This window comes from Coffea arabica, chromosome 2c (genome assembly GCF_036785885.1).
Source record: "Coffea arabica cultivar ET-39 chromosome 2c, Coffea Arabica ET-39 HiFi, whole genome shotgun sequence".
In the NCBI taxonomy this organism is placed as follows: Eukaryota; Viridiplantae; Streptophyta; class Magnoliopsida; order Gentianales; family Rubiaceae; genus Coffea; species Coffea arabica.
The window spans coordinates 6565203-6588060 of NC_092312.1; the positions used below are offsets into that span (position 1 = coordinate 6565203).

The window sequence follows — 22858 nt, forward strand, 5'->3', positions numbered from 1 at the left end:
TCCCTTTCAAATCTTATTCATACATGGCGTAGAGTATCAGTACTCAATGAAGCACTAAAGTAGTTCTTCTTCCACTTGTGTGTGCATCAATAATGTTTCGTTATACACACACACACATATATATGTATATATGGATACACATTTGTACATAGAATAAGATATCCCATGAACCAATTTAAGACATCACCTACTAAAAAATTAAATATTTTAAAACATAAATAAATTTTAAAATTATAAATTCAAACAAATAAATTCATTTCAATCGTACCTACTAGGAGAAAAATCTTAAATCCTACACAAACCACAATCATATTCTATAATTAAACAAAATGCATTGAAACTCTTGAAATTAAACAAACTCTAGTAGAACTACAAAAGAAAATGGCGATCTTTGAGTCTGAAGGTGAGAAATAGAAGGAGTTTGATTACTCTTTTAGAAATTAGGGTTTCGAAGAAAAGATTCGATAGATAAGTTTAATGTTTAAAACTTTAGGTTCATTTAAAACAAAAAGATGGAAAAAATGAAAAATCGTGGTTCACGGATCAATTCGAGTTAAACAGTTTGATCGATTTTTAGCAATTTTGATCGATTTTTTATAATAAGTCAACACTAGTAGTGAACTGAATCGAAAGCTTGAGCAATTCTTAGTCCCATCGGTCAATTCGGTCTGATTTTCAAAACATTGGTATGTATATGCAAGACGTGGAAGTTATTCTCCTTTGTTTTAACCTTTTTCAAATCATTAAAAATTAGTCCTGAAAATATATAGAACATTAAGAGCGTATTTAATCATTAATTACTAGGAAAAATGTTGAAGAAAATACCGGAAAAAAAAAAACTAGTTTCTAGCTTCTACAAAGCCAAGACGGATTAAATTGGACAGCAAGTAGTATGGTGGTACGTGTACCTTAGAAAACAAAAAACACGCGCAGACACCCCATATGGTATATGGTGGTGGTCCTAATGTTTTCGACATTCGACTAGATGGCAATTACCTTAATAAGATATCCATAATGGTGGTCCTAATCCTCAGTAACTGCGCGTATACCAAATTAAGAGTGCTAATAATCATTTGTGACCCCGAAATCTTTAACCGCATATGCTGCTTCTGGTGTCTATTTATTAACAGCATGACCTTTTTTTTTAATTATTTTGCTCAAGAATATCGGGAAGTGATTCAAATGCTCCACCAGTGCCTTCAGTCCAACAATTTTTTGGTTTGCGAGTTCAGTGAGAAAAGCAAAAAGAAAATTAAAATGCTGAAGTTAGGAAAGAAGAGCAGCACTTTCAGGCCTTTAAATGCTCATCCTCAATCTCTCTCATTTCTCTCTGCTTTTTGAGAGAGAGTTTTCTTAGATTTTCATCTCTATATTTTTCTCAATTTTTATTCACTTAAAACTCTCAAATGAGGGAAATGTGCTAATTTCTCTAATTTTGTCTCGTCTTCTCTTCATCTCCTTCCTTCCAAACAAAGTGCTTTGTAAATAACCAAATAAAAAATACGATAAAAAGCAAAAAGGGATGCCAAACCCTCGCACGTATTTATATTAAGAGCTAGGGAGCTAATTTTAGCACTTCCATACTTGTAATTGCCACTTCTGTTGATTCTAGTATTCGTGTAAAATAATTATTTTTTTTTTATATTTACATTCCACCCAACTTACCTTAGCATTGCACATATTTATATTTGTTATATTCCCTGTATTTAGATTTTTTTTTTTATATTAACTACATTGTTGAAAACAAAAACAAAAAAAAAAATCATTTGAACAACAACATAAGAGGAAAAAGTAATTGTGTGCGGATGTGTTTTTTGTAATTGAAAGATCGGGGATATTCTTCTTTTTATTACATCTGATAAAAGTCTTTTTTTCTTTTTAATTTTTTGAAGAGCCGTATTTAACCAACATAGGAATACCAAAATATCAAATTTCATTAAAATGGATTATTATTTTGAATAGAAGTCAAGGAGAAGTAAAACTAAAAGTGATATAATAAGTCTCAGAACTAGATGGATAATAAGAATTTTATTTTCTCCACTAAAGTATAGCTAACTTCATTGGTATTTCACCTAGTTCAAATCAAGGAAAACAGAAGAGAAGGAGCGGGAGTTAGGAATGGTGCGCCATGAGCAGGTGGAGTTTTTTGGAAAATTTGGGTTGAAGGCTTAATTTGTTGGGTTCTTTTTTCTGACTAGTTTGCTGGGTTTAATGGTTTGGTGTATTGTCTTTTGTCCACATTTTTGTTGGTTTTTAATACCCTCATATTTGCATTGGAGATAGTTAAGTATGATTGATTTTATAGTCTTTTTTGCTTATTGAATTCTAATAGCATATATTGAACATTTAAATACAAAAAAGCATGCGGTGCTAAACGGTAGTTAGCGATAGCGTGCGATGTTGTGTGTGCATTTTAAGCGTTGGATTGAAACTAAGCGTGCATTTGCATTTGCAGAGAGGGTTAACCATTGGTTAGTTTAATTCTCATCACATTGAACTTATCCAGTAGACAATTAATTTTAAAATTATGTCAAATAGAATTATGCTCTTAATAATTTAGTAATCTCATATATCTGTTTGATTGATGTAGCTTTTGACTGCACGTAGTTTTTGGTTAGTAATTTTATTTTAGAAATTGTACAATTAGATTGGGTACATGTCTCTCTATAAAGTTTTGCTCTTCTCTTTCTTTTGGAATTGTGTGTGTGTATATATGTATGTATATATTAGAGGTATTCTATATCGTATTAGTAAAAGATAGTGGCTTACTGATTACTGAATACTATTTCATTACATTTCATAAATTACATCCAAATCATTAACCATCAAACACATTCCAGCCGCAACGTGAGCCCCCTCAAACTATTCCATCAATCGAGCCAGACAACGCGAACTTCAATTTTCGTGCTCCTCCTTGTTGTAAATCCCAAACTTCAATTTTCGTACTCGTCCTTGGTGTAAATCCCAATCAAACGAGTTACATTACATCTCTTGCTAACGTATTATTCACATCACAGATTCGCAATTGCGTTTTTGACTTTAGTCATCGATTTTTTTTTTAATTTTTTTTTTGGAGTCCACAAATTCAGTGTACCAGAAACCAACAATAAAGAGCCAAAAGAAAAAAAAGAGAGAGAAACCAACAATAAATTATGAAGTACTCCCTCTGTCCTACTTTGATAGTTCTGTTTCTTTTTTCGCACAGGTTAAAAAAAAGTAAATTTAGATTGCTATTTTTTTAAAATACTCTCATATTAAATATGGTACAACTTTATGAAAACTTGAATTGATGGTAAAAAAAGAATTAATTCTCATTAAATGGGATAGGTTTATAGTAACAACTACTTACATTGAATAAGGGTATTTTAAGAAAATTAAAATATAACTACATTCTTCAATTGAAAAGTGGACTGTAATTTGAGACAGATGAAAAAAGAATACAAGACTATCAAAGTGGGACGGAAGGAGTACACAGAAGAGTCACCAAACTAGTAATAATTGTTGGACGATAAAGTTTATAAAAGTGGACTTTCCTTTTAGATAGTAGAAGAAGATACTGCCATATACCATCTCAATAAAAAATACGGATAAAGGAAAAGGTGTAGGATTAGCTACAGAGTATAACATATCATCAAAAGTTGAAGATTGGTTGCTAGTTATCATTTCGCAAAGACCAAAAGCAGTCCAATCCACCATCAACGCCGCTTCAACCACTCCTCCTCCTCCTCATCCATGGAAGAAAAAGAGAAAAAGAAGAACAAGAAACCAAAACACCAGCACCCGAATGATCAAACCTCCAAATCCACCACCTCATCAGACCTTGCTGCATTCAAGCCTAGCTCTGAAGTTAAAGGGCTTCGGTTTGGTGGCCAGTTTATTGTTAAATCCTTCACAATCCGGCGCGCTAGGCCTCTTGAATTCTTGCGCCTCCTCTCACTTCCACCGACACTCAACCTCAACCACCAACAAAACCAAGAAAAGACAAACGGGAAGCAGCCTTTTCCTTCAACTACCGCATTCTTGCCGACAAATTTCACGATCTTGGCTCACCATGCATGGCACACTCTGACGCTTGGCCTTGGGACAAAGAAGTCTAAAGTGGTTGTTTTTGTATTCGAGTCTGAGAATATGAAGGCTGCTGTGGACAGAGTTTGGCCGCCAGAAATCCCACTCGGTGAAGTAAACAAGAAGCTTATAAGGGGTCAGACCGGATGCGAAATGGCTAGATTTAAATTCAGGAAAGGTGCCATTACATTTTATGTTTATGCAGTGAGGAGAATTGGGAACATGGGTTTTTCATTTGCGGATGATCTGAGGACAATACTGCAATCTGTGGTTGCACTCAATGATTTCTTGGATCATACCGCTATGCTTGCCTTGCCTAATCAGAGAAGCATCAATTATTCACCTCCTGTTGCCATGGTTCACTAGGCATGTTTCTTTCCATGATCTTTTCTTTATCCGTTCCTCTGAAGACTACCATCCTTTGTTGTCTTTCTTCTTCTTCTTCTTCTTTTCATGCTTTTATTGGAAAAATACTAGTTTTATATCTTCGGGGTGGGCGGGAATTGATTAATTTTTTGGGGGATTTTAGTTTTCTGTATCTTTCTTGACTGTAAACTAGCAGAATAAATTGCAGGTTTTAGAGGTGAACTAAAGACTTTGTAGTTACTTTTTCCTTTTCTCGTGGGCTAGAAGAATTTTTGTACTTGTGAACCTGCCATATCTATAAACAATGTTCATAAGTCCACGTTCCTGCTAAGAGATGCGTGATTAGACCTGCATAAATTGCGAGTGGATCAGTTTCTTCAGATCTCAACAAATTCACTTCTTTCGAATTTTTTCCCTTTGAGCAAGCTCATGAGATCAATGCCAATCTTTTGCAAAAGAAAATGAAAAAAAAAAAAAGAACTGCCAATTAAGTTGGTGACCAAAGCTGATGAATGATGTGCAGACTATACTATAGGACGCTTGTTGTTGTGTAGTCTCAAGTACTTGGAATTTAATCGACCAGGGGCCTTACTTGCTCTGAAATTAATGTCAAGTATTGATTAGGTGCAGAATGCAACAAAAGCTACCAAAAAATCGTGGGGCCAATAATCTAATTAACAAGTAGTGTATGCAAGAAACTACAAATTTTTGTGTTGGAACGGTTCAATTTTCTAATCATAAGCATCAATTTTCAGTGTACTTCATATCTTGAGCATATGCTTCTGTTTTAGCAGAGGCAATCATCGGACAACAGCAGAAATGTTTGTGGCATCAAGTTGGTACTTAGCGTTCATAGTTAATTAAGAGATAGTTCTCATAAACTTGATATAGTGTATATCTTATGGTGTTTGCATCCATTGGGAGCATGGATTCATGCAAACAGAAAAAAATAATAATCTAGTCATTTCATTCAATCCTGCGTCAGTCTGAATATTGTCCGACAATGAACACTGTTTTTTTCGTGACTCGAGCAGAGATCTACCCGTGAAATGAAAGCCAAAGGCTGAAGTCACAACCCGGTAAAATTAATCACTAGACAACAAGTTTTCAGTGTTTAATATAGTACTAGTATTTACTTCTTTACTACTTCAACTGGAATAACTGCATTAGGTTAGTAAACGCTTCTCGAAAAGTTAAAAAAGTTCACCTTTTAAGAAGGTGAGAATCTGCTGTCAACAGTTTCAAGTGGGCGTCGAGTTAGTGGATGGAGGTAGCTTAATAGTCCACTAATTATGTAATTTAACCGCAACATTGCTCTCTTAATTCTGCTACTTACATTGCCAATTAGGCGTGCCATCCTTTGCTCGACCAAACTAGTTGTTGTTATGTTTGAAAACAATTACTGCAACTGAAATATTTCCTTCATTTTTTTCCAAAAAAAAAAAAAACTTTTTAAAAGAAAAATGTTGTGAAAAACCTTAACAAAGTTATTGCAAAAAGTGACAGATCAACATGGCCAGTAGTCTTCTTCTAGCCAAAAGGGGTTGAACTTGTTAACCTTACGGTGATTTTGAAGGCAGCATAAAATTAGGCAACACGGGATGAATGTATGTTTACGTTACATGAATGATAGCCTCAAGTGCGAAAGGTCAGGATGTGATGATGGGAGAAAGTTAAAGAATATGCAGTGTGTACTGTGTACTGTGGAGGGCCGACCATGGGGGCATGCAGGATGCTCGCCCATGAATATTTGCCACTGGCCTTCTTGGAAGGCTTTTATTTATGGTCTCTGTTAAAGGTTGGAGAGAAAAGAAGAAGCTTCTTTCGTTTGCATGTTCCCCCTCTTTACTTTAATCATTCGGTTTGTGAAGGCCCATCTCATCTCTCCATCAGCTTTCTTGATCACATGAATTGAGGTGGTCTTTTTTTCTCCCTTGCCGTAGGGATAATTTCAGAAACCTCCCTAAGGTTACTGATAATTTCATTGAGCTCTCATGAGATTTGAAAAATTACACATACCTTTTTTGTTATTTAAAATGATAATTTTACCTTTAAATATTTTATTGAAATTCCCTTATTTGGTATACTTATACTTAGAATGAGTTTTAAAATTATTTTTTCATTCTTTTTCCTCTTTATTCCTTTTTTTTTAATTTTTCACCAATAAAACTGTAGAACTTCCACTATTGCTTCTATTTTCTATTGTAATCAAATGTCAAACAAATGATTTTTTTGACAAGTTAATTTTATATGTTATTTAATATTTCTGCTGATCTTTGTTTTCTATTTTTTGGTACTAAAATTAACAATAAATAAAAAAAAATGGCCCAAAATCACCACTAAATTATTAATAATCCCATTACCCAAAAAATTCATAAACTCTAAATGAATTGTTTCAACATTTTCTTTTCTATCTTATAAATCTAAATTCATAATAAAGTACCATCAAAAGTATCCTATCATAGTAATAGAATTATTATTATAGTTGTTTATCAAATAGTAGGTATGGATATGAAAATTTAGCATCTTTTCCTTATAATTATACTAGATAATCTTATAATTGTATAGGAAAATAAATTAAAACTCATTACACAGGGGCATTTTTCGATATTCATTTAAAAATTTGACCAAATCAATGTTATTTTAAGATTTTGTTACTAAACTATCAAATTAAGAGAGGTAAGTGTAATTTTTCAAAGCTCGGGGGAGCTCAGTGAAATTATTAGAAACCTCAGGAGGAATTTCTGAAATTATCCCTTTGCCATATTGCCATGGCTTTCAATTAACATAAGGGAAAATCGTTCAAAACGTTCCTCACATTTTACAAGATGACTTTTTTCGTCTCTCATTTTTAAAAGTGTAATTTTACGTCCCTTACAAATTCACATTGACCAAATTTAGTCCCTACCTAGGTTTCCAACTAGTTTTTGGTCGGAATCCACCATGTGACTTGCATGTGATTATTTTTTAAGGGCAAAATTGTCAAATCAAATTTTTACATAATCTGATTCATAGTCCCTCACATTTCACAAAATGAATTTTTCATCCCTAACATTTTACAAAATGAGTTGTTTCGTTCCTCACATTTGAAAAAATGAATTTTTCCATCTCTCATATTTTTCAAAATGAATTTTTTCAACCCTCATTGATCATGTATACGAATAGCTTTTTTTTCTATAAATCCACGTATATGTCTATTTGATTTTACCTGAACAGTATAAATAACATGTAATTTATCTCTATTGAATTTCATCTAAACATGTTAATCGTAGTTATACACATGTTATTCAATAGATAAATAAAGATGTTTAAAACTAATAATTTTGTTTGAAACCCATGTATATATTTATATGATTTTACCATTTAAACCTATTCAATATTTGTGACATTTCTCTTTTGGTAATAATTTATTTATTGAGTTGTATCATAAGGTCATCTAATTAATGGGTCCTAACTCGAATTCTACAATTGTGCTAACAAATTTCAGTTTAAATCTGAAATTTCTACTCGACACTTTTAAGACTAACGGTTGAATTATTTGCCTTGTGATTTTGTTAAAATTTGAAAGTGCCAATCACTTATTTCTTTTTGTCATACTTTTCTTTTGTTTACTTTTTCTATCCAAATTTAATTTGATATAAACACTTGATAATATTTAAGGATTAAATGCCTTCTTTATTTTCAAATTTTGAGTAAAAGAAAATGAGTATAAGTGAAAAACTAATAATTTTTTAAACCAATGTATATATCTATTTGATTTCACTTGAACAGTACAAATAGCATGTGAAATCAAATAGAGATATATTACACACTATTCGTATTGCTCAAGTGAAATCAAATAAATATATATATATTTTTTAAAAAATTTATTCACACACATGATCAATAAAACATAAAAAAAATTCATTTTGAGAAATGTGAAGGATGAAAAAATTCATTTTGTGAAATGTAAGGGACGAAAAAAATTTATTTTATGAAATGTGAGAGACTATAAATCGAATTATATAAAATTTGATATGACAAATTTGCCATTAAAATATGATTACGTACAAGGCACGTGGTGAATTCTGACAAAAAACTAGTCGGAAACCTAGGTAGGGACCAAATTTTACCAATGTGAATTTGTAAGGAACGTAAAATTACATTTTTAAAAGCGAGGGATGAAAAAAGTTATTTTGTAAAATGTAAGGGACGTTTTGAACGATTTTCCCTTAACATAATTGTGAAAATGGTGAAAGTTGAGTTGTGTTCGACGATGCTTCTTTGGTGTTGGGGACCTGGGATCTCGGCCTTGCAACTTGCCACCCCTGCTTCCTTATTTCTTTTGAATTTTTCCCTCCATCACCCTGCCTAAGTCCTATCTAAGGGTGTAAATAAGTCGAATCGAAGTCGAGTTTTGACTTAATCGAGCTGAGTCTCTTATTTAATTTTATGAAATTCAAACTCGACAAACTCAAAATATCAAACTCGAGCTCGAGTTCGACTCAAATTCTAGTCGAGCTCAAGCTTAAAAAATAAAAAATAATAATAATTGTTTTTATTTTAAAAAATAAAAATAATTATTTTATTTTAAAAAATAAATAAAATAATAATTTTTTTAACAAATAATAAAATATTATGGACGTATATGTAATTTTACTATTAAAATAAAAAAATAAAAATATACACAATTGACATCGCGAGCCAACGAATTTAATGTTTTTGAACTCGAGCTCGAGTTGAGCTCACGAGCGGCTCAATTCGTGTACAGCTCTAATCCTATCCAACAAATCCAAGTAAAACGAACACTACTGATTTTAATCCTTTCTTGACAGACGGTGCCTGCAAATCCAATTATCAGTTAATCACAACAAATTTTTTACATGAATCCACTTTACAATCTTATACATTGTTAAAGGAAAAAAAAAACTTATTGGACTGCATATACAAACATTCGAGTGCACATAAATATTTGAACCCACCACCATATTCATGTCTTTCTAAAAATTCCCTTTCATTAAACAGGACCTTCACGTGTCTACCGTGCAAAGCACCGATTAAGCATTCAGCATGTCCCTCTACGTGAAACCAATTATTACACAATTCGTTTTGCGTGATCGAATAAATATGCAGGTGGCCTAATTAAGATTAACAGTGGTCAGTTGCTTCGAATCTTTTAATGATTTTTGCAATTAATTTCTGGACTTAATGACCTAAAACAGAATTGAAGTAACGAGTTACGTTTACTTTAATATTATACAAAATCTTTTTCCTTTATTTTTCCCTGAAGCAACTGGGATTGGGAGAAATATCTCTGATTGGCTTTGTGGAGTTGTTTTCAAGAATATTTCTAAGAATCCGTTTGGATTATCTATTTTTGGATATGTTTTTAAAATTTTTAACTGTAACAGAGTTTTTACTTTTTAGAGTATATATTGGGATATTTAAGAGTAGTAGAGTTTTTTGAATATATTTTGAAATATTTTTTAAACATTAAAAAATTTTAGAGTACCTTTTAGAGTACTTTTGGATTACCAGTTTTTGGGGGTGTTTTTGAAAAATTTTACTGTAGCATTGTATATGAAATTTTTTTTGAAATATTTAATATATTATATGGATGAAATGTTTTTTGAATTATTGTGTATTATTATAGTATTGTATTTCAAAAGCTTGTTTGTTAAAAAAGGCCAATTCAAACGGAGTTTAGTATTTGAAAAACTGATAGATTCCAACAGAGCAATTAAAAAAAATGAAGAAAATTAAAGAGTTTCTGTAGCAAGCCCAGATGGCATTGTTGGGCCGACATGAGAAGAGGACACAAGTGAAGCAAATCACTTTTGGACCAAGCAATGGAATCCTTTTCACTTTTGGAGTAAGCAACAGATTGGACTCATCCTGCAAGGTCCAATATCCATCAGACTGTGGGACTGTGGACGTAATGAGTAAATACTAAATAACTAAGATTACATCATCGTTTCAAATTTTCCGGGAAAACAAAATGGATGAAGAAAACAAAGAATACACACGCCCACCGTGGGGCTCGAACCCACGACCACAAGGTTAAGAGCCTTGCGCTCTACCGACTGAGCTAGACGGGCTTGTTGGGAAGGTTTGACCTCCATTTTAATTTAGTTCAATGTAAATAAAATTCTAAGGGATTGGATTTGGGGCTAACTGCTAAGCCGCAGTCTTCTGCACGGTTTTCCATCAAATTGGTCGATGCGTCGAAACTGCCCAAACAGAGGAAGGAAAATAAGATGGGAGGAGCTGTGATCTGGACGGCGTTCGAGGTGCTTTTGATTGTAGCAATAATGTTAGCATTTGGAGTAGTTTCTGCTATGGTCTTGGAAACTTTCCGGAGAAGATTCAATCACAAGTATAGTATTTGCTCTTTTATCTTTTGGTTTTTTCTTCTATACTTCGTCTACCTTTTCCTACCAAGACCTGCGGTGAATTCGACTTTAATGTTTCTTATTCTAATTCTCCGATCTTTCTACAGTTATTCTTTTTTTTTTTTTCTGTGGTTGCATTAATTTGTGAGCATGTTATATTGCTGTTCGCAGCCACGTTGAAGCTCCTCCTGTTTTCGAGGATCCTAATTCGTTGAACCAGGTAATTTCGAACACACAAAGATCTCTTGTTCTCTAGGGGAAAGTTACATTTTAATGCAATTTTATACGGAAATAGAAGGCTTTTGCATTAGTTCTTAACTAGGGAGTTGGATGCTTCTAGCATGCTACAACTGACTATCAATATATGGAAACTATTTATCATGACGACTTTATAAAGTAGAGAGAACTCATCTGCAACTTATAGTTCAATTGTTGTGTCTGTCTCTTCTACTCTTTCCCTTTCCGTTAATTTCCTGTTGAACTCTAGGAACATGTTTCAATTCCTCAGGATGCAATTCTGCCGCTAATTGGGGAGATTGATTTGGAGCCAAAGGAATACTGGTTTAGGGGTCAACATTACAATTATTATTATTTTTTTGGGGGTTTGGGGGATAAGTGATCAACATTACGAGCTGATAGTGGTGTAGTTGTAACTTAATGAGTCATATCTATGTTCAGTAAATTGACTATTATATGTCTTCCCTTCCAGGTTCCTTGTCCTCATATTTTTGATTCCGCTGAGAAGTACATATCTTTGATTGTTCCCGCTTACAATGAAGAAAATAGGCTTGCTGGAACTCTTGATGAAACCTTAAAGTGAGCTGAGGCTTAGCAAATTTTATTTTACTTGTTCTCTCTCTCTCTCTCTCTCTCTTCCATTTCTAATTCCAGTATTCATTTTGAGATAATTTTTTCTAGTATTTTGTATCTTCAATGGATGGTATTTTTGATTAGTTATTGGGAATATGAATTGATCTGATATGCATCATAACTTTGATCCTTTTGCTAGTTATCTTCAACAGCGTGCGGCAAAGGACAAGTCTTTCACATATGAGGTAAAATTATAGAACTTGTCTGTTTTCTGCATTTAAATGTATGAAGTTGATTGATTTTATCAGCTTCTGCATCTCAAAAAGACTTGTAGGTAAAACTGTATAAACAATAGGTTTCATCTATAAAAGGTAACTTAAATCTTGTGAAGACAAGGGCAGATAGTGGAACTGCTGCTGTTGCAGAGTGGAGGAGTATAGTGAAAGAAGTTTTTTTGAGCACCCAGTTGTGATGTGGTTATGTGTTTTGCTACTTTCTGAAAGGTTGCTTCTTGTAGTGGTGAATAAGCTATCATCATTTTATGTTTTTCTTGATGAAAGAAATGTACAAATAGAACCTTACTGCTCTGCTAATTTGGATTAGTGATTCAAAAACAGCTATTACAGTTGTAATTGCAACAAATTTTGCCAACAGTTATGCTTTTTACAAAGATAATTTTTAAGAAAACCTGTGTTAGTTATTGAGTATGACTGAGGAGTTATTCTAGACTGCCAAATCTGAAGGGAAATTGAAGCTGTCAGTCTGCTTTACCAAATCGTTCCACTTTCAAGTGTCTTTTGAATATGATTTTTACAGTACCTACCAAACAAAGTGAACTCAAGAGCAGCAGTGTTCAATTGTGGATTGGCTTTCCTGTGGTGGATGTTGATGTTAAATGGATTTCAATTAGCAGAGATTTGCATGTTCCTTTTGCTGACTAAGGGCCTGTAGTTGAGTCAAAAGTGAATCCTGGCGGAACCTTTATAGCTTGTGGCATGCAATACCCTGACTTGCTCCTGTCAGATTTATATATTTTTGGATTGTACAATGCCTCGTTCCAAAGTTCTTATTTATGAGTTAGTTTGAGGACAATGCAGTAAAAAGAAGGGAATATGATACTCTTGTCCTTTAAAGTGCTACATTGGCTTGATATTTCATGCTTTCTATATCATCCAAGTGACTCTACTCCTGTCTGGATGAATTTATGTTGGATTAGGTGATAATTGTTGATGATGGAAGTGCTGATGGAACAACAAGGGTAGCTTTTGATTATGTCAAAAGATACTTGGTAGAGAACGTTAGAGTAATTCTTCTGGGAAGGAACCATGGGAAGGGAGAAGCTATACGAAAAGTGAGTCCAATCGAGCTATCTATCCATCCTTAACTATTTATGGTGATGTTACTTCTTTTCTCTCTGTTTGTAATTTGACCTCTAGTAGCAACTGATTAAAGCTTTTTGCTTCTGTGAAAGCATTGTAAAACAGGGAATGCTGCACTCTCGTGGTGAAATCCTTCTAATGCTTGATGCTGATGGTGCAACAAAAGTAACTGACCTTGAAAAGCTTGAAAATCAGGTAGGTAGTTGGGTATGACTTCAAACAACTTGTGCTCAGTTAAATTTCTCATGTATTTATATTATTGTCTTTTGTTTCTCTATAGCTGAGTTTTTATGATATATCTAATAATAAGCCATCAGATCATTGCAGTTGCTAGGAAGGGACATGAATTTGGACAATCTATAGCTAGTGATTCAACATTAAGAATAGCAGATGTCCTAGTTGCTGCAATTGGTTCTCGTGCTCATCTCGAGGAACAGGCTCTGGCCACAGTTGAGTCTTGTTAATTTATTTTTATGCAATGTCAATATTGTTCCATCAAATATGATTGTACAATTTCTAGGCAAGTAAAAGCTGTTTTAATTGTGCTTCAGAGGAAGTGGTACCGCAATTTTTTGATGAAGGGTTTCCACGTTGTGGTTATGTTGGCTGTTGGCTCTGGTATCCGGGATACACAGGTTAGATTATGGTCCATAAATTGATTTAAGTTTTCTCCATCTTTGTCTCTTGATTCCCTTCTCAAAATTGCAGGATTATGCTCTTCGTTTAGTTTTAACTAATTGCTCTTTTGCCAGTGTGGTTTTAAGATGTTTACTAGGGCTGCTGCCCGGAAGCTTTTCACAAACATCCGTTTGAAAAGGTGCTATTAGTTTTTTTCCATCTTTGACTTTAATCTGCTAACTAGGAACCTGGCTTTCTCCTTCAATTATGGTAGTAGTGCACTACCACAAGTTTATTTATTTTTTATTTTTTTGTGCTTTGGATAACTAGCATTTCCTCTTAAAATTTTGAATAATGATTTATTGTTCCCTCTCATATTTGCTTGGTCTTCGTGTCGTACTGAATATGACTGGTTAATTTTTCTACAATCTGTTAGGCTTCAGTTGATAAAGACAGGAACACTACCATTTTGTGATACTGGATTGATCTTTTATGTGATGTGTACAACGTGGGTGTGGGTTAATTTGAAGGTTGAATGAAAGGGAGACAAGTGTGTCTCCTTTGCATAACATACTGGAGCTGTTCAGATTGTGCTATTTGAGCTTTATTCATGTATACAGTATCTTGGCACACAACAAATTAGTGAAGAGTGTAGAATTCTTAAGCATCATTTGTTCAACATATGGATCCAAATTTGTGAGAAGATACAGGAAATAGGTGAGAGTCAGAATGAGAGTGAGTTACAGACATGCTTTTCAAATATTGCTGAACTTAGTAATCTAGCCTGGAACAAGACACGATTGCAAGGCTATTGAGGCAAAGAGGACTAAAACCTCATGCTTCTAGTTTCCATTGCCATCATCATCATCATCATATATTGATAGTCAATGTTCCCATCTTAAATTAGTAACAATGGACTCTGGGATTTAAGGACATGATTGCTAGGCCAGCCCATTTCAGTTGCTTATGGAGTGATGCTGCATCTGTTTTGATTGAATTCAGGTTCTGTTTTCTGGATGAGTGCACAATTGTCCTGAAACATGCCCTACGCTTAGATGTCTCATAATGTAAAAGGTGATATGGTTCTTGTTTGCCTAATATAGTAATCTTTCAAGGATAGGTATTCTGAAGAAATAGGAAATTGGAAGGTGTTTATGTCTTGGTTGACGAGATTATGAATTTGTCTAAATGTAAGATGCTAAGGACAAAAGAATTGCCTTTAAGATCTGAAATGAAATTGCTTCAATGGAGGTTAAGATTAAACTCATATAGATGCATTTTGTTTGTATATCTGTACTTCTTGTTTTACCATTATACTGTTGTAACTTCGATTTTTCCCCCCCTTGCCTTCTCTTTTGCAAGTCTGACTTTTCCCATGCGGTAGCTAAATTACAATTTCTATTACAGGTGGTGTTTTGATGTGGAATTGGTCTACTTGTGCAATACATTTCATATCCCAATGGTCGAGATATCTGTAAATTGGTCCGAAATTCCGGGATCAAAGATTAACATGGCAAGTATTCCCAACATGTTATGGGAGATGGGACTGATGTCTTTGGGGTATAGAACTGGAATTTGGAAGATCTATGGCTGAGTTTGCAGCCTGGGATAGATGCATCAGGGAGTTGTAGTATGAGTATCTCATATCTTAAACTCAGAAGAGAAAGGCTTACTCGGACATACGTAAGTAGGTAGCTGGAGGTCTTGCTTTTCTTACGTCATAGGTTTTTGCAAAGTGATCTGATCAAATTTGATATAAAACTAACTGATTAGCACTCAGATTTGTCTTTTTCTTTTCTTTTTTTTTCTTTAAATTGATTTTACTCTGGGATAACTTGCGAGGGATAACAACGGAGTTTTGTATGGACTGGTGGGGCAAAATTGGGGCCAAGCAAGAGTGCTCCCCTGTTGTTTCTGAAAATCCATTGTATGCCATACTAGTAGTGCTATTTGCTTGAAGCCCATTATACGTCATCCTTGTGACATGTGCTCTCGTTCTTTTAAAGGAAATATTGCCCTTGATTCCATTGGACGTGCCATTTTTGGCTAGGCCGCATGCGATTGTAGATGCAATTTTCACCAAAAACAGAGAAAGGGAAAAAGGCTGGTAGAGTAAGCTTGAAGAGCGATTGGCAACTATATCAATGGTTCTTACTTCGCAAGACCGCCCATGGAACGATTGAAGGAGGGGAAAGAATTTGAGGTGAATAAGGTACTAGTGATGCTAGCCGGCAGCCGCTACGTTTCCTTCGTAAGCCTATTGTCCTCGAAGGTTAAAAGATAGTGGCAAGCGAAACTGGAGTACGTGGCATGTGTTGCTTTCTTCAAAATGCGGAAAATTTAGGTAAACGAATCCGGATGGTTCGATTTTTCACGGTTATGTTCTACGTGCAAATTGGATTAGACTACTCACGCGCGAAAACAGGGATGACGATTTGGGAGGGTAACTTTATTGACTTGGAGCATCCATAGTAATAACCTCTAGATCCTGATTAGGAAAAAAAAAAAAAAAAGAGTTAAATTTACCATAACGCGTTAGCCAGGAAGCAAACATTAACGTAAAGACAAGCCAAGCCATCGAAACTGACAATAGTCATTTCCAGGTTGATATGGCCGCATTTTTTCTTACAGTTATCGTCAAATGTTTAGCATTTTAAATTCTTTTCTATTGGGATAAATTTACTTGTAAAGCAACTTTATGTACCTCCGATTACATGTGCAAATCCACTTTATAGATTAGTTGATGATAGTTAATCGTTTTTGTAATGGAGTAGTTGCATTTCATTCCATGTGTACGTAAAAGACTTGAATGAGATCAATCTTTAAAGGCTCATTTCCATTACATAAATGATTCATTAATCTTGAAAGGACCAACATGGATGGTCATTTCTTGCATGAATTCAAAAGGCAAGCGTCGTTCTTCTTCAAGGACAAAATCAAGGTTGCCCGATTGGCTCTTCTTGATGTTACACCAGCTCAACTGTAAGGTTTTCTTTGTATGCATCTGTAGATAATATATCTTTTTTTTTTTTCTGCCGTTTTAGTCTGTTCGATTAATTTTTTTGCTTGTCAATTTCTTTTTTTTTTTTGGGCTGAAAGATCGACAGAAGAAGCCACAAATGGAGATTCCTCAGCACCGGACGCACGTACGATGAGACTTATATCACGTGCTGCCTTTGAAGTTGATGATTATTGGAGAATCGTTGATGTTCTGCATAGAAGGTTTCTCCGTTGGTTGGCTAAATGATTTTGTCTGGCTTTGCATAAGCTTCACAAGCAATCATGCAGAAGTTCTTTATATAAACGAGTTCTACGCGTCTTTGATTTGATGCAGGTTGCAGAACTATGATAGACACAATTGGCGAGCGGCCTACCAGGCGATGATGTTGCTGGAACACCTCCTCACGCATGGACCAGCAAGAGTTGCAGAGGAATTTCAAGGTGATCGAGATATCATCAGAGAGATGGCAAATTTGTCTTACATAGATGAGAAGGGGTTCGTTTAATTAATCCCGTGGCTTGTTGTACAAAGCAAATAAGATATGATTATTGGAGCTATAAAATCATCTCCTATGCAGGTTCGATTGGGGATTAAGTGTGCAGAAAAAGGCTGAAAGAGTGCTGAAGCTGATCAAGGACGGGTCATTTCTCAAGGAAGAGAGAGCAAGAGAGCAAAAATTAACAGTGGGGATTAAAGGGTTTGGGAGTTTCTGTGAACGATCAATCTTAACAGATGAGAGTTCGAAATGTGCATATTCCGATAAATATTTGAGATGTCATTCTCACTTTTGTGAACGTCAAAGCACTGAAGACGCTCTGTTGGCTGCAGACGACGAAAGGATTCCAAATGCGCAGGAGATTCGTAATAGGCACAGAAATTTAACAACCGAAAACCCAGCACAAAATTCCGACGCCAACAGAACCTTTGAAGAGAATGATCATCCCTTCTACGGCAAAGAAGATCAAGCTCTAGTCTCCCTGCTTTCCTCAGGGTGAAACCTTTGCACGGTACTTCTTAAAAGGAAGTTCCTGTAAACACTATGATTTTGTAGTTGACATGTCATCTCCTTTAGTATTCTATAGCAGAATCAGAGTTGTACGATAAGATATTGTCTTATGCTTTAAAAAAGTGAAAATCAGGTTTTATCTAGAGTTAAATCAGTTCAATGTTCACGGTAGGGAAAAGTTTCGAGTGAAATCCCAATCCGAACAAACAAACAAAAACCAAGAGGCAGGGCTTCACCAGATGCACAGAGAGAGAGAGAGAGAGAGAGAGAGAGAGAGAGAGAGAGAGAGATCAGATAGAAACAGTTGAAACTTCTACATTGAACACAATAAAACAGTCGGAACATCCAGCAATCAACTCCTCGCCATCTCAAGGCTATCAACTCAGAACGAGAATCACAAGTTAAGAGAACAAAGCTAAAATATAATCTTGCAAGCTGCATATCTGACCCGCAACTAAAATATCATTCAACACTTTCCCGCAAAATTAGAAGCATTTTCTATGCACGATTGAGGGACCAGATTCATCATATTCTGACTTTGCAATCCACATCTGCAAACAAAGCAAGCAATATATTAACCAAAGAATTCCTAATTAAAGCAAACAATCATCTTGTTTTGTATGTAAGGTAACAAACCTGTTGGAAGGTGCTGAGTGATGCCAAGATGGATCCTCCAATCCAGACACTGTACTTTCTCTCAGGTGGTGCCACCACCTTGATCTTCATGCTGCTGGGAGCTAATGCTGTAATTTCTTTGCTCATCCTATCAGCAATGCCAGCAAACATTGTAGAACCACCACTGAGTACAATGTTTCCGTAAAGGTCCTTCCTTATATCAACATCACACTTCATGATGGAGTTGTAAGTGGTTTCGTGGATTCCTGCAGCTTCCATTCCAATCATTGAAGGCTGGAAGAGGACCTCAGGGCATCGGAAGCGCTCATTACCAATGGTAATCACCTGCCCATCAGGCAATTCATAGCTCTTCTCTACAGAAGAACTAGTTTTTGAAGTCTCTATCTCCTGCTCATAATCAAGTGCAATGTATGCCAGTTTTTCTTTCACATCTCTCACAATTTCCCGCTCTGCTGTGGTGGTGAAAGAGTAACCACGCTCAGTGAGGATCTTCATTAGGTGATCAGTGAGATCACGACCAGCCAAGTCAAGACGGAGGATGGCATGTGGCAAGGCATAACCCTCATAGATGGGAACGGTATGGCTGACGCCATCACCAGAGTCCAACACGATACCTGCAACAAGATCATGACAGCAAAGCATTGGTTAAACATAGAAAGAAACCACATTTGATATTCATGACCTTTTCTGAGAATTTCCTATTGACTCTAAAGCATCCAAAAGCTGGTCCCAAATAGATTTATGAGAATTCACATGATTACACTGCAAAAAATCTCTACCAAAAACATTCAAAATTATGGCATTTTCTGAGAGAGACTTTTCACAGCATATCTGGAAGGACATTAAGGAGGTATTCCACAAGCAGCACTTTCTTTTGCTATCCAGATAACATATTTGGCCTGGACTTTTTATGCTGTATATACTTTAGCGATCTATAGCAGCTAATTAGTGTATCCTATAACATATGCAGTCATGAAAATTTTCAGATTTATTTCCAGATTCCTTTTTTTTTCTTTTCACATTCTTCACTCCTTTTTTTTTTTTTTTTTTTTTTGGGGGGGGGGGGGAGTGGTGGTGGAGGGGTTGAGGCCTTGAGGGAGTGGTGGTGGAGGGGTTGAGGCCTTGAGGGATTGGTTGAAGACATTTAGAAACCAAAAGGTGTAAATCAAATGCTGAAAAAAAATGCTTACCTGTTGTCCGACCACTAGCATATAGGGACAGAACAGCTTGGATGGCAACATACATAGCAGGAGTGTTGAATGTCTCGAACATTATTTGAGTCATTTTTTCACGGTTAGCCTTAGGATTTAGTGGTGCTTCAGTTAAGAGGACAGGGTGCTCTTCAGGTGCCACACGAAGCTCATTGTAGAAAGTGTGATGCCATATCTTCTCCATGTCATCCCAATTGCTAACAATACCATGCTCAATTGGGTACTTAAGAGTCAAAATACCTCTCTTTGATTGAGCTTCATCACCCACGTAGGCATCTTTCTGACCCATCCCAACCATCACACCAGTGTGACGGGGGCGACCAACAATACTTGGGAATACAGCGCGTGGAGCATCATCTCCAGCAAATCCAGCCTTGAAAAATCAAAAGAGACAGTAAAAAAATCATAAAAAAAAATTGACACTGAAGATGAGGGATAGAGCACAAAAGAAGCTCAAATCACCAAGGAACAAGATCGTAAAAAGTTGGAACTCTAGTTCTGCAATAAGAAATACCAAAACAAATCCTGTAGTACCTTAACCATTCCTGTCCCATTGTCGCACACAAGTGGCTGGATATCCTCTCCTTCGGCCATCTTATGCTACCTCCTGTACAAAATCACAGCTTTCTTAAGACAGTACACTACTACCAGATATTCTTTTGTTTCCGTATTTATCTTTTCCCATTCTATAAATAAATACAAAACTATTTGAAAGAAGCAGTTTAGTAGAATAACGAAATGGTTTTATTCGACCCTCCCTCCTTTCCGTTTTGGTTCCAGTACGGTATGGGCTAGGAACTCAGGAACCTCATAAGGAGGACTGGAAATAACAGAATATAGAATATTATGCACTGGATACAATGAACTTTATCTTTTTTGCTACTTTTTTGGGAGGAAGTAGATGATCCAACGTGTCACGCACAGAAAAAATGAATAAAAATTCCTGAATTATGACATAAAAATAAAATGTGGAAACAAATATTAGAGAGTGAAAAACATAAAACAGCTCAAGTTTCAAAAAAAAAAAGAAATTTTTTTAAGAAAATAGCGATCACATCTCATCAAATACATGCAACATACAAATATACATAAAAAGAGAGGAAAAAGAGAAGAAAGAAAAGGAGTGAGCTTCAAAAGAACTGAGAAGCACATCCATGTACAATTCTGCACATAATCATCATGTAAACACGATATGCATTCGAATCAATTTTACTTTCGACATTAAAGAAAATGGCAATGAATCGAATGGCACAAGTTAGATCGGATCAAAAAGCATAAACAACACAACCGAAGGCTCACAATTATCAAAAAATTGCTCATTAATCACCCAGTCTTTCTCGAAAAGACTCAATAAAAATGCTATTAATGCACAGAACCCACATATCCTAGAACAAAAATGCAAGCAAAAGATCCATTAAAACCACAAATAGACTAGCATTTTAGCGACATGCATTTCGCATTTCACCCAAAAACTCGACGTTCCACAAATATATGCCAATCAATACTAGCATAAAAAATCTCTTAAACACCACATCACGGCGAGAAAAGGAAAAAAGAAAACATAAAAATTAATTCAGAAACTCGCTTATGCATAAGAAACGTGATCTCAGCAGGATCAATCAGAGATCAAGAGCTACACTGTACAAAAAAAGCCAGATGCAAAATGAATTAAACAACAAATGCACCGATTCAAAAGTCTAAAGATATAAAATGAGGAGCAATTGTGCAAAATGAAAGGAAATAGTATACCTTTTCGAGTGCGTAAAAGAGATGATTGAGGGCAAACGAAAAGGAGATAATAATAGAACAGAAAATGGTGGGTGGAGGAAATGGCCTCCTCCTCCTCCTCCTCCTTAGCACTGTGGATTGGGGTAAAAAAACGTACAGCTAAATGAGTTGCGCTCCCGTGTTCTCACTTGGGAACCGAGAAATTTGAGGGATTATAATGAGGAAGGGCGACGAATCTGGACCGTTGGATGGCCTCCAACAGTCTGGATGTGCGGACAGGGATGACACGTAGCGATCGTGGGGGCTATAATTTCTTCCTCCTCTTCGTGGTGTCCACTGCCGCCTCCTTTTCCGCTTTTTCTTTCATTTTTTCTCTCTTTTTCCGGTTCCCCTCAGACCCCTACCTCTCCCCCTCCCGCTCTGTACATATTAGTACCAATAGATCAATTTTTTTTTTCCTACATATTAGTTTTTGCTACTAATATCTCTTTCTATTCTAATTGTATATCCTAATTTTAATTCGGAGCTTGGAGATTATCTCCCAAAAACATTTTTTTATTTTGATTTGGACGTTGGTTTTAAGTTGACGGTGGGGAAATGATTGGGATTTAAAATGGACTAGAGACAGATGTTAGTTGAACGCGGACATGATAATGTACTACAAAATTTCTCAATTTCAAAGAGGGAAATGAGGGAGGTCAGGTGAATTTTGAGAGGCAATTGTTACGGTTTTGTTTGTGGATATTAGTCAATTTCTCCCGCAACTATTTTGCGGCTATTCACTTGCTGCGTCTATGGACCTCACATGTCCTATTTTGGAAGTGGACTCCTATCTAATGGGAGGCTCTCTCGACCCATCAAAATTTGTTGCAACCCCAAAACCAAAGCATAAATAATACTACTAGTAACAAGCACCTCAGAAACTAATCTGCCAATTCTTTTTCATCTTTAGTGGAGTAGCTTTTTCTGTGAAATAAGCAACTCTTTTTTTTTTTTTTTGGACAAATGCTGCATTACAATTTACACTTACATTACTCGTACCATTCTTCACATGGGGTGGTCTTGTAAGAACTTCCCCCCATATTACCATTGGCAATCTTTTAACTTTTTTTTTTTTTTGTGTCTAGGTTTCTCAGTTTACATAACGGGGATAACAAATGGTCTTTTGACAATTTGTGAATAGTAGCATGTTTCTATATGTCATACATGCTCCTCCTATAGAATTATATAGTATAACTGCTTCTTTTGACCATGCTCAATGTGGAGAATAGATGTAATTAGACCTATTGATTCTCCGACCTCAAATGGACAGGTTGATGAGATAAAACCTATACCAACGAATAAAATATTGGCGGATAAAACTCAAACCCAACACTAAGTATATATTTCATCTCAAAGTGGTGGAACGAACGAGAAAGAAAGATCAAATTGTGGAGACAAATAGTCTTTGCGCGCTGGCATCAGGGAATGAGCTTTCCAAAGTATATAACAACCTAAAAGATAAGATGACACGTGTGATGCCTTGAAAAATTTATGCCCCTTTCTGTCACGTATATATAGTTGTCATTAATATGGAGATGCTAAATCCTCTACTTTGGTAGCAAATGTGCATCCTGTAATAACAACCTGAGGCGGATCAGAGATGAGCTTTTTCCTCATTCCATCCC

General features: G+C 35.5%; 4 protein-coding genes and 1 non-coding gene across 6 annotated transcripts; 3 read left to right on the top strand and 2 right to left on the bottom strand.

The window, feature by feature from the left end:
- Positions 1-3558: 3558 nt before the first annotated feature.
- Positions 3559-4762, top strand: LOC113730496 (uncharacterized). The gene has a single exon (XM_027255208.2). It carries the CDS (start codon positions 3733-3735, stop codon positions 4429-4431), a length of 699 nt encoding a protein of 232 aa, XP_027111009.1. The 5' UTR covers positions 3559-3732; the 3' UTR covers positions 4432-4762.
- A 5673-nt stretch (positions 4763-10435) lies between these two features.
- Positions 10436-10508, bottom strand: TRNAK-CUU (transfer RNA lysine (anticodon CUU)). Its single transcript has one exon. It is a non-coding gene; the product is annotated as a tRNA-Lys (tRNA).
- Positions 10509-10582: 74 nt separating this feature from the next.
- Positions 10583-15388, top strand: LOC113725473 (uncharacterized). Of its 2 annotated transcripts, XM_027248653.2 has the most exons (10): positions 10596-10786; positions 10974-11022; positions 11512-11618; positions 11812-11857; positions 12829-12963; positions 13097-13186; positions 13309-13440; positions 13543-13626; positions 13744-13808; positions 15017-15388. In XM_027248653.2, exons 1-10 carry the CDS (start codon positions 10668-10670, stop codon positions 15201-15203), a joined length of 1014 nt encoding a protein of 337 aa, XP_027104454.2. In that variant the 5' UTR covers positions 10596-10667; the 3' UTR covers positions 15204-15388. The 2 variants fall into 2 exon arrangements, with proteins under 2 accessions (XP_071930049.1, XP_027104454.2); XM_072073948.1 differs by lacking the exon at positions 13744-13808 and having other exon boundaries at positions 10583-10786; positions 15017-15275.
- A 288-nt stretch (positions 15389-15676) lies between these two features.
- LOC113725476 (ENTH domain-containing protein C794.11c-like) lies at positions 15677-17767 on the top strand. Its single transcript, XM_027248655.2, has 6 exons — positions 15677-15716; positions 15866-15953; positions 16517-16591; positions 16709-16831; positions 16944-17105; positions 17188-17767. The coding sequence occupies exons 1-6, from the start codon at positions 15677-15679 to the stop codon at positions 17603-17605; spliced, it is 906 nt and encodes a 301-aa protein (XP_027104456.2). The 3' UTR covers positions 17606-17767.
- A 139-nt stretch (positions 17768-17906) lies between these two features.
- LOC113725474 (actin) lies at positions 17907-21597 on the bottom strand. The gene is made up of 5 exons (XM_027248654.2): positions 21213-21597; positions 19998-20070; positions 19443-19836; positions 18253-18866; positions 17907-18167 (listed from the first exon to the last, which is right to left on the bottom strand). Exons 2-5 carry the CDS (start codon positions 20055-20057, stop codon positions 18102-18104), a joined length of 1134 nt encoding a protein of 377 aa, XP_027104455.1. The 5' UTR covers positions 20058-20070; positions 21213-21597; the 3' UTR covers positions 17907-18101.
- Between the last annotated feature and the right edge of the window lie 1261 nt (positions 21598-22858).

Excerpts from the sequence above, each read along its gene's own strand:
- LOC113725474 (XM_027248654.2), bottom strand. The coding sequence starts at position 20,057 with ATGGCCGAAGGAGAGGATATCCAGCCACTTGTGTGCGACAATGGGACA. Across the intron at positions 18,867-19,442 it reads TGCTAGTGGTCGGACAACAG|GTATCGTGTTGGACTCTGGT; the intron begins GTAAGCATTTTT and ends ATCTTGTTGCAG. Across the intron at positions 18,168-18,252 it reads CACTCAGCACCTTCCAACAG|ATGTGGATTGCAAAGTCAGA; the intron begins GTTTGTTACCTT and ends CTTTGTTTGCAG.
- LOC113725473 (XM_027248653.2), top strand. The coding sequence starts at position 10,668 with ATGGGAGGAGCTGTGATCTGGACGGCGTTCGAGGTGCTTTTGATTGTA. Across the intron at positions 10,787-10,973 it reads CGGAGAAGATTCAATCACAA|CCACGTTGAAGCTCCTCCTG; the intron begins GTATAGTATTTG and ends TGCTGTTCGCAG. Across the intron at positions 12,964-13,096 it reads AGGGAGAAGCTATACGAAAA|GGAATGCTGCACTCTCGTGG; the intron begins GTGAGTCCAATC and ends ATTGTAAAACAG.
- LOC113730496 (XM_027255208.2), top strand. The coding sequence starts at position 3,733 with ATGGAAGAAAAAGAGAAAAAGAAGAACAAGAAACCAAAACACCAGCAC.
- LOC113725476 (XM_027248655.2), top strand. The coding sequence starts at position 15,677 with ATGCAATTTTCACCAAAAACAGAGAAAGGGAAAAAGGCTG. Across the intron at positions 15,717-15,865 it reads AGAGAAAGGGAAAAAGGCTG|CCTATTGTCCTCGAAGGTTA; the intron begins GTAGAGTAAGCT and ends TTCCTTCGTAAG. Across the intron at positions 17,106-17,187 it reads TCTTACATAGATGAGAAGGG|GTTCGATTGGGGATTAAGTG; the intron begins GTTCGTTTAATT and ends TCTCCTATGCAG.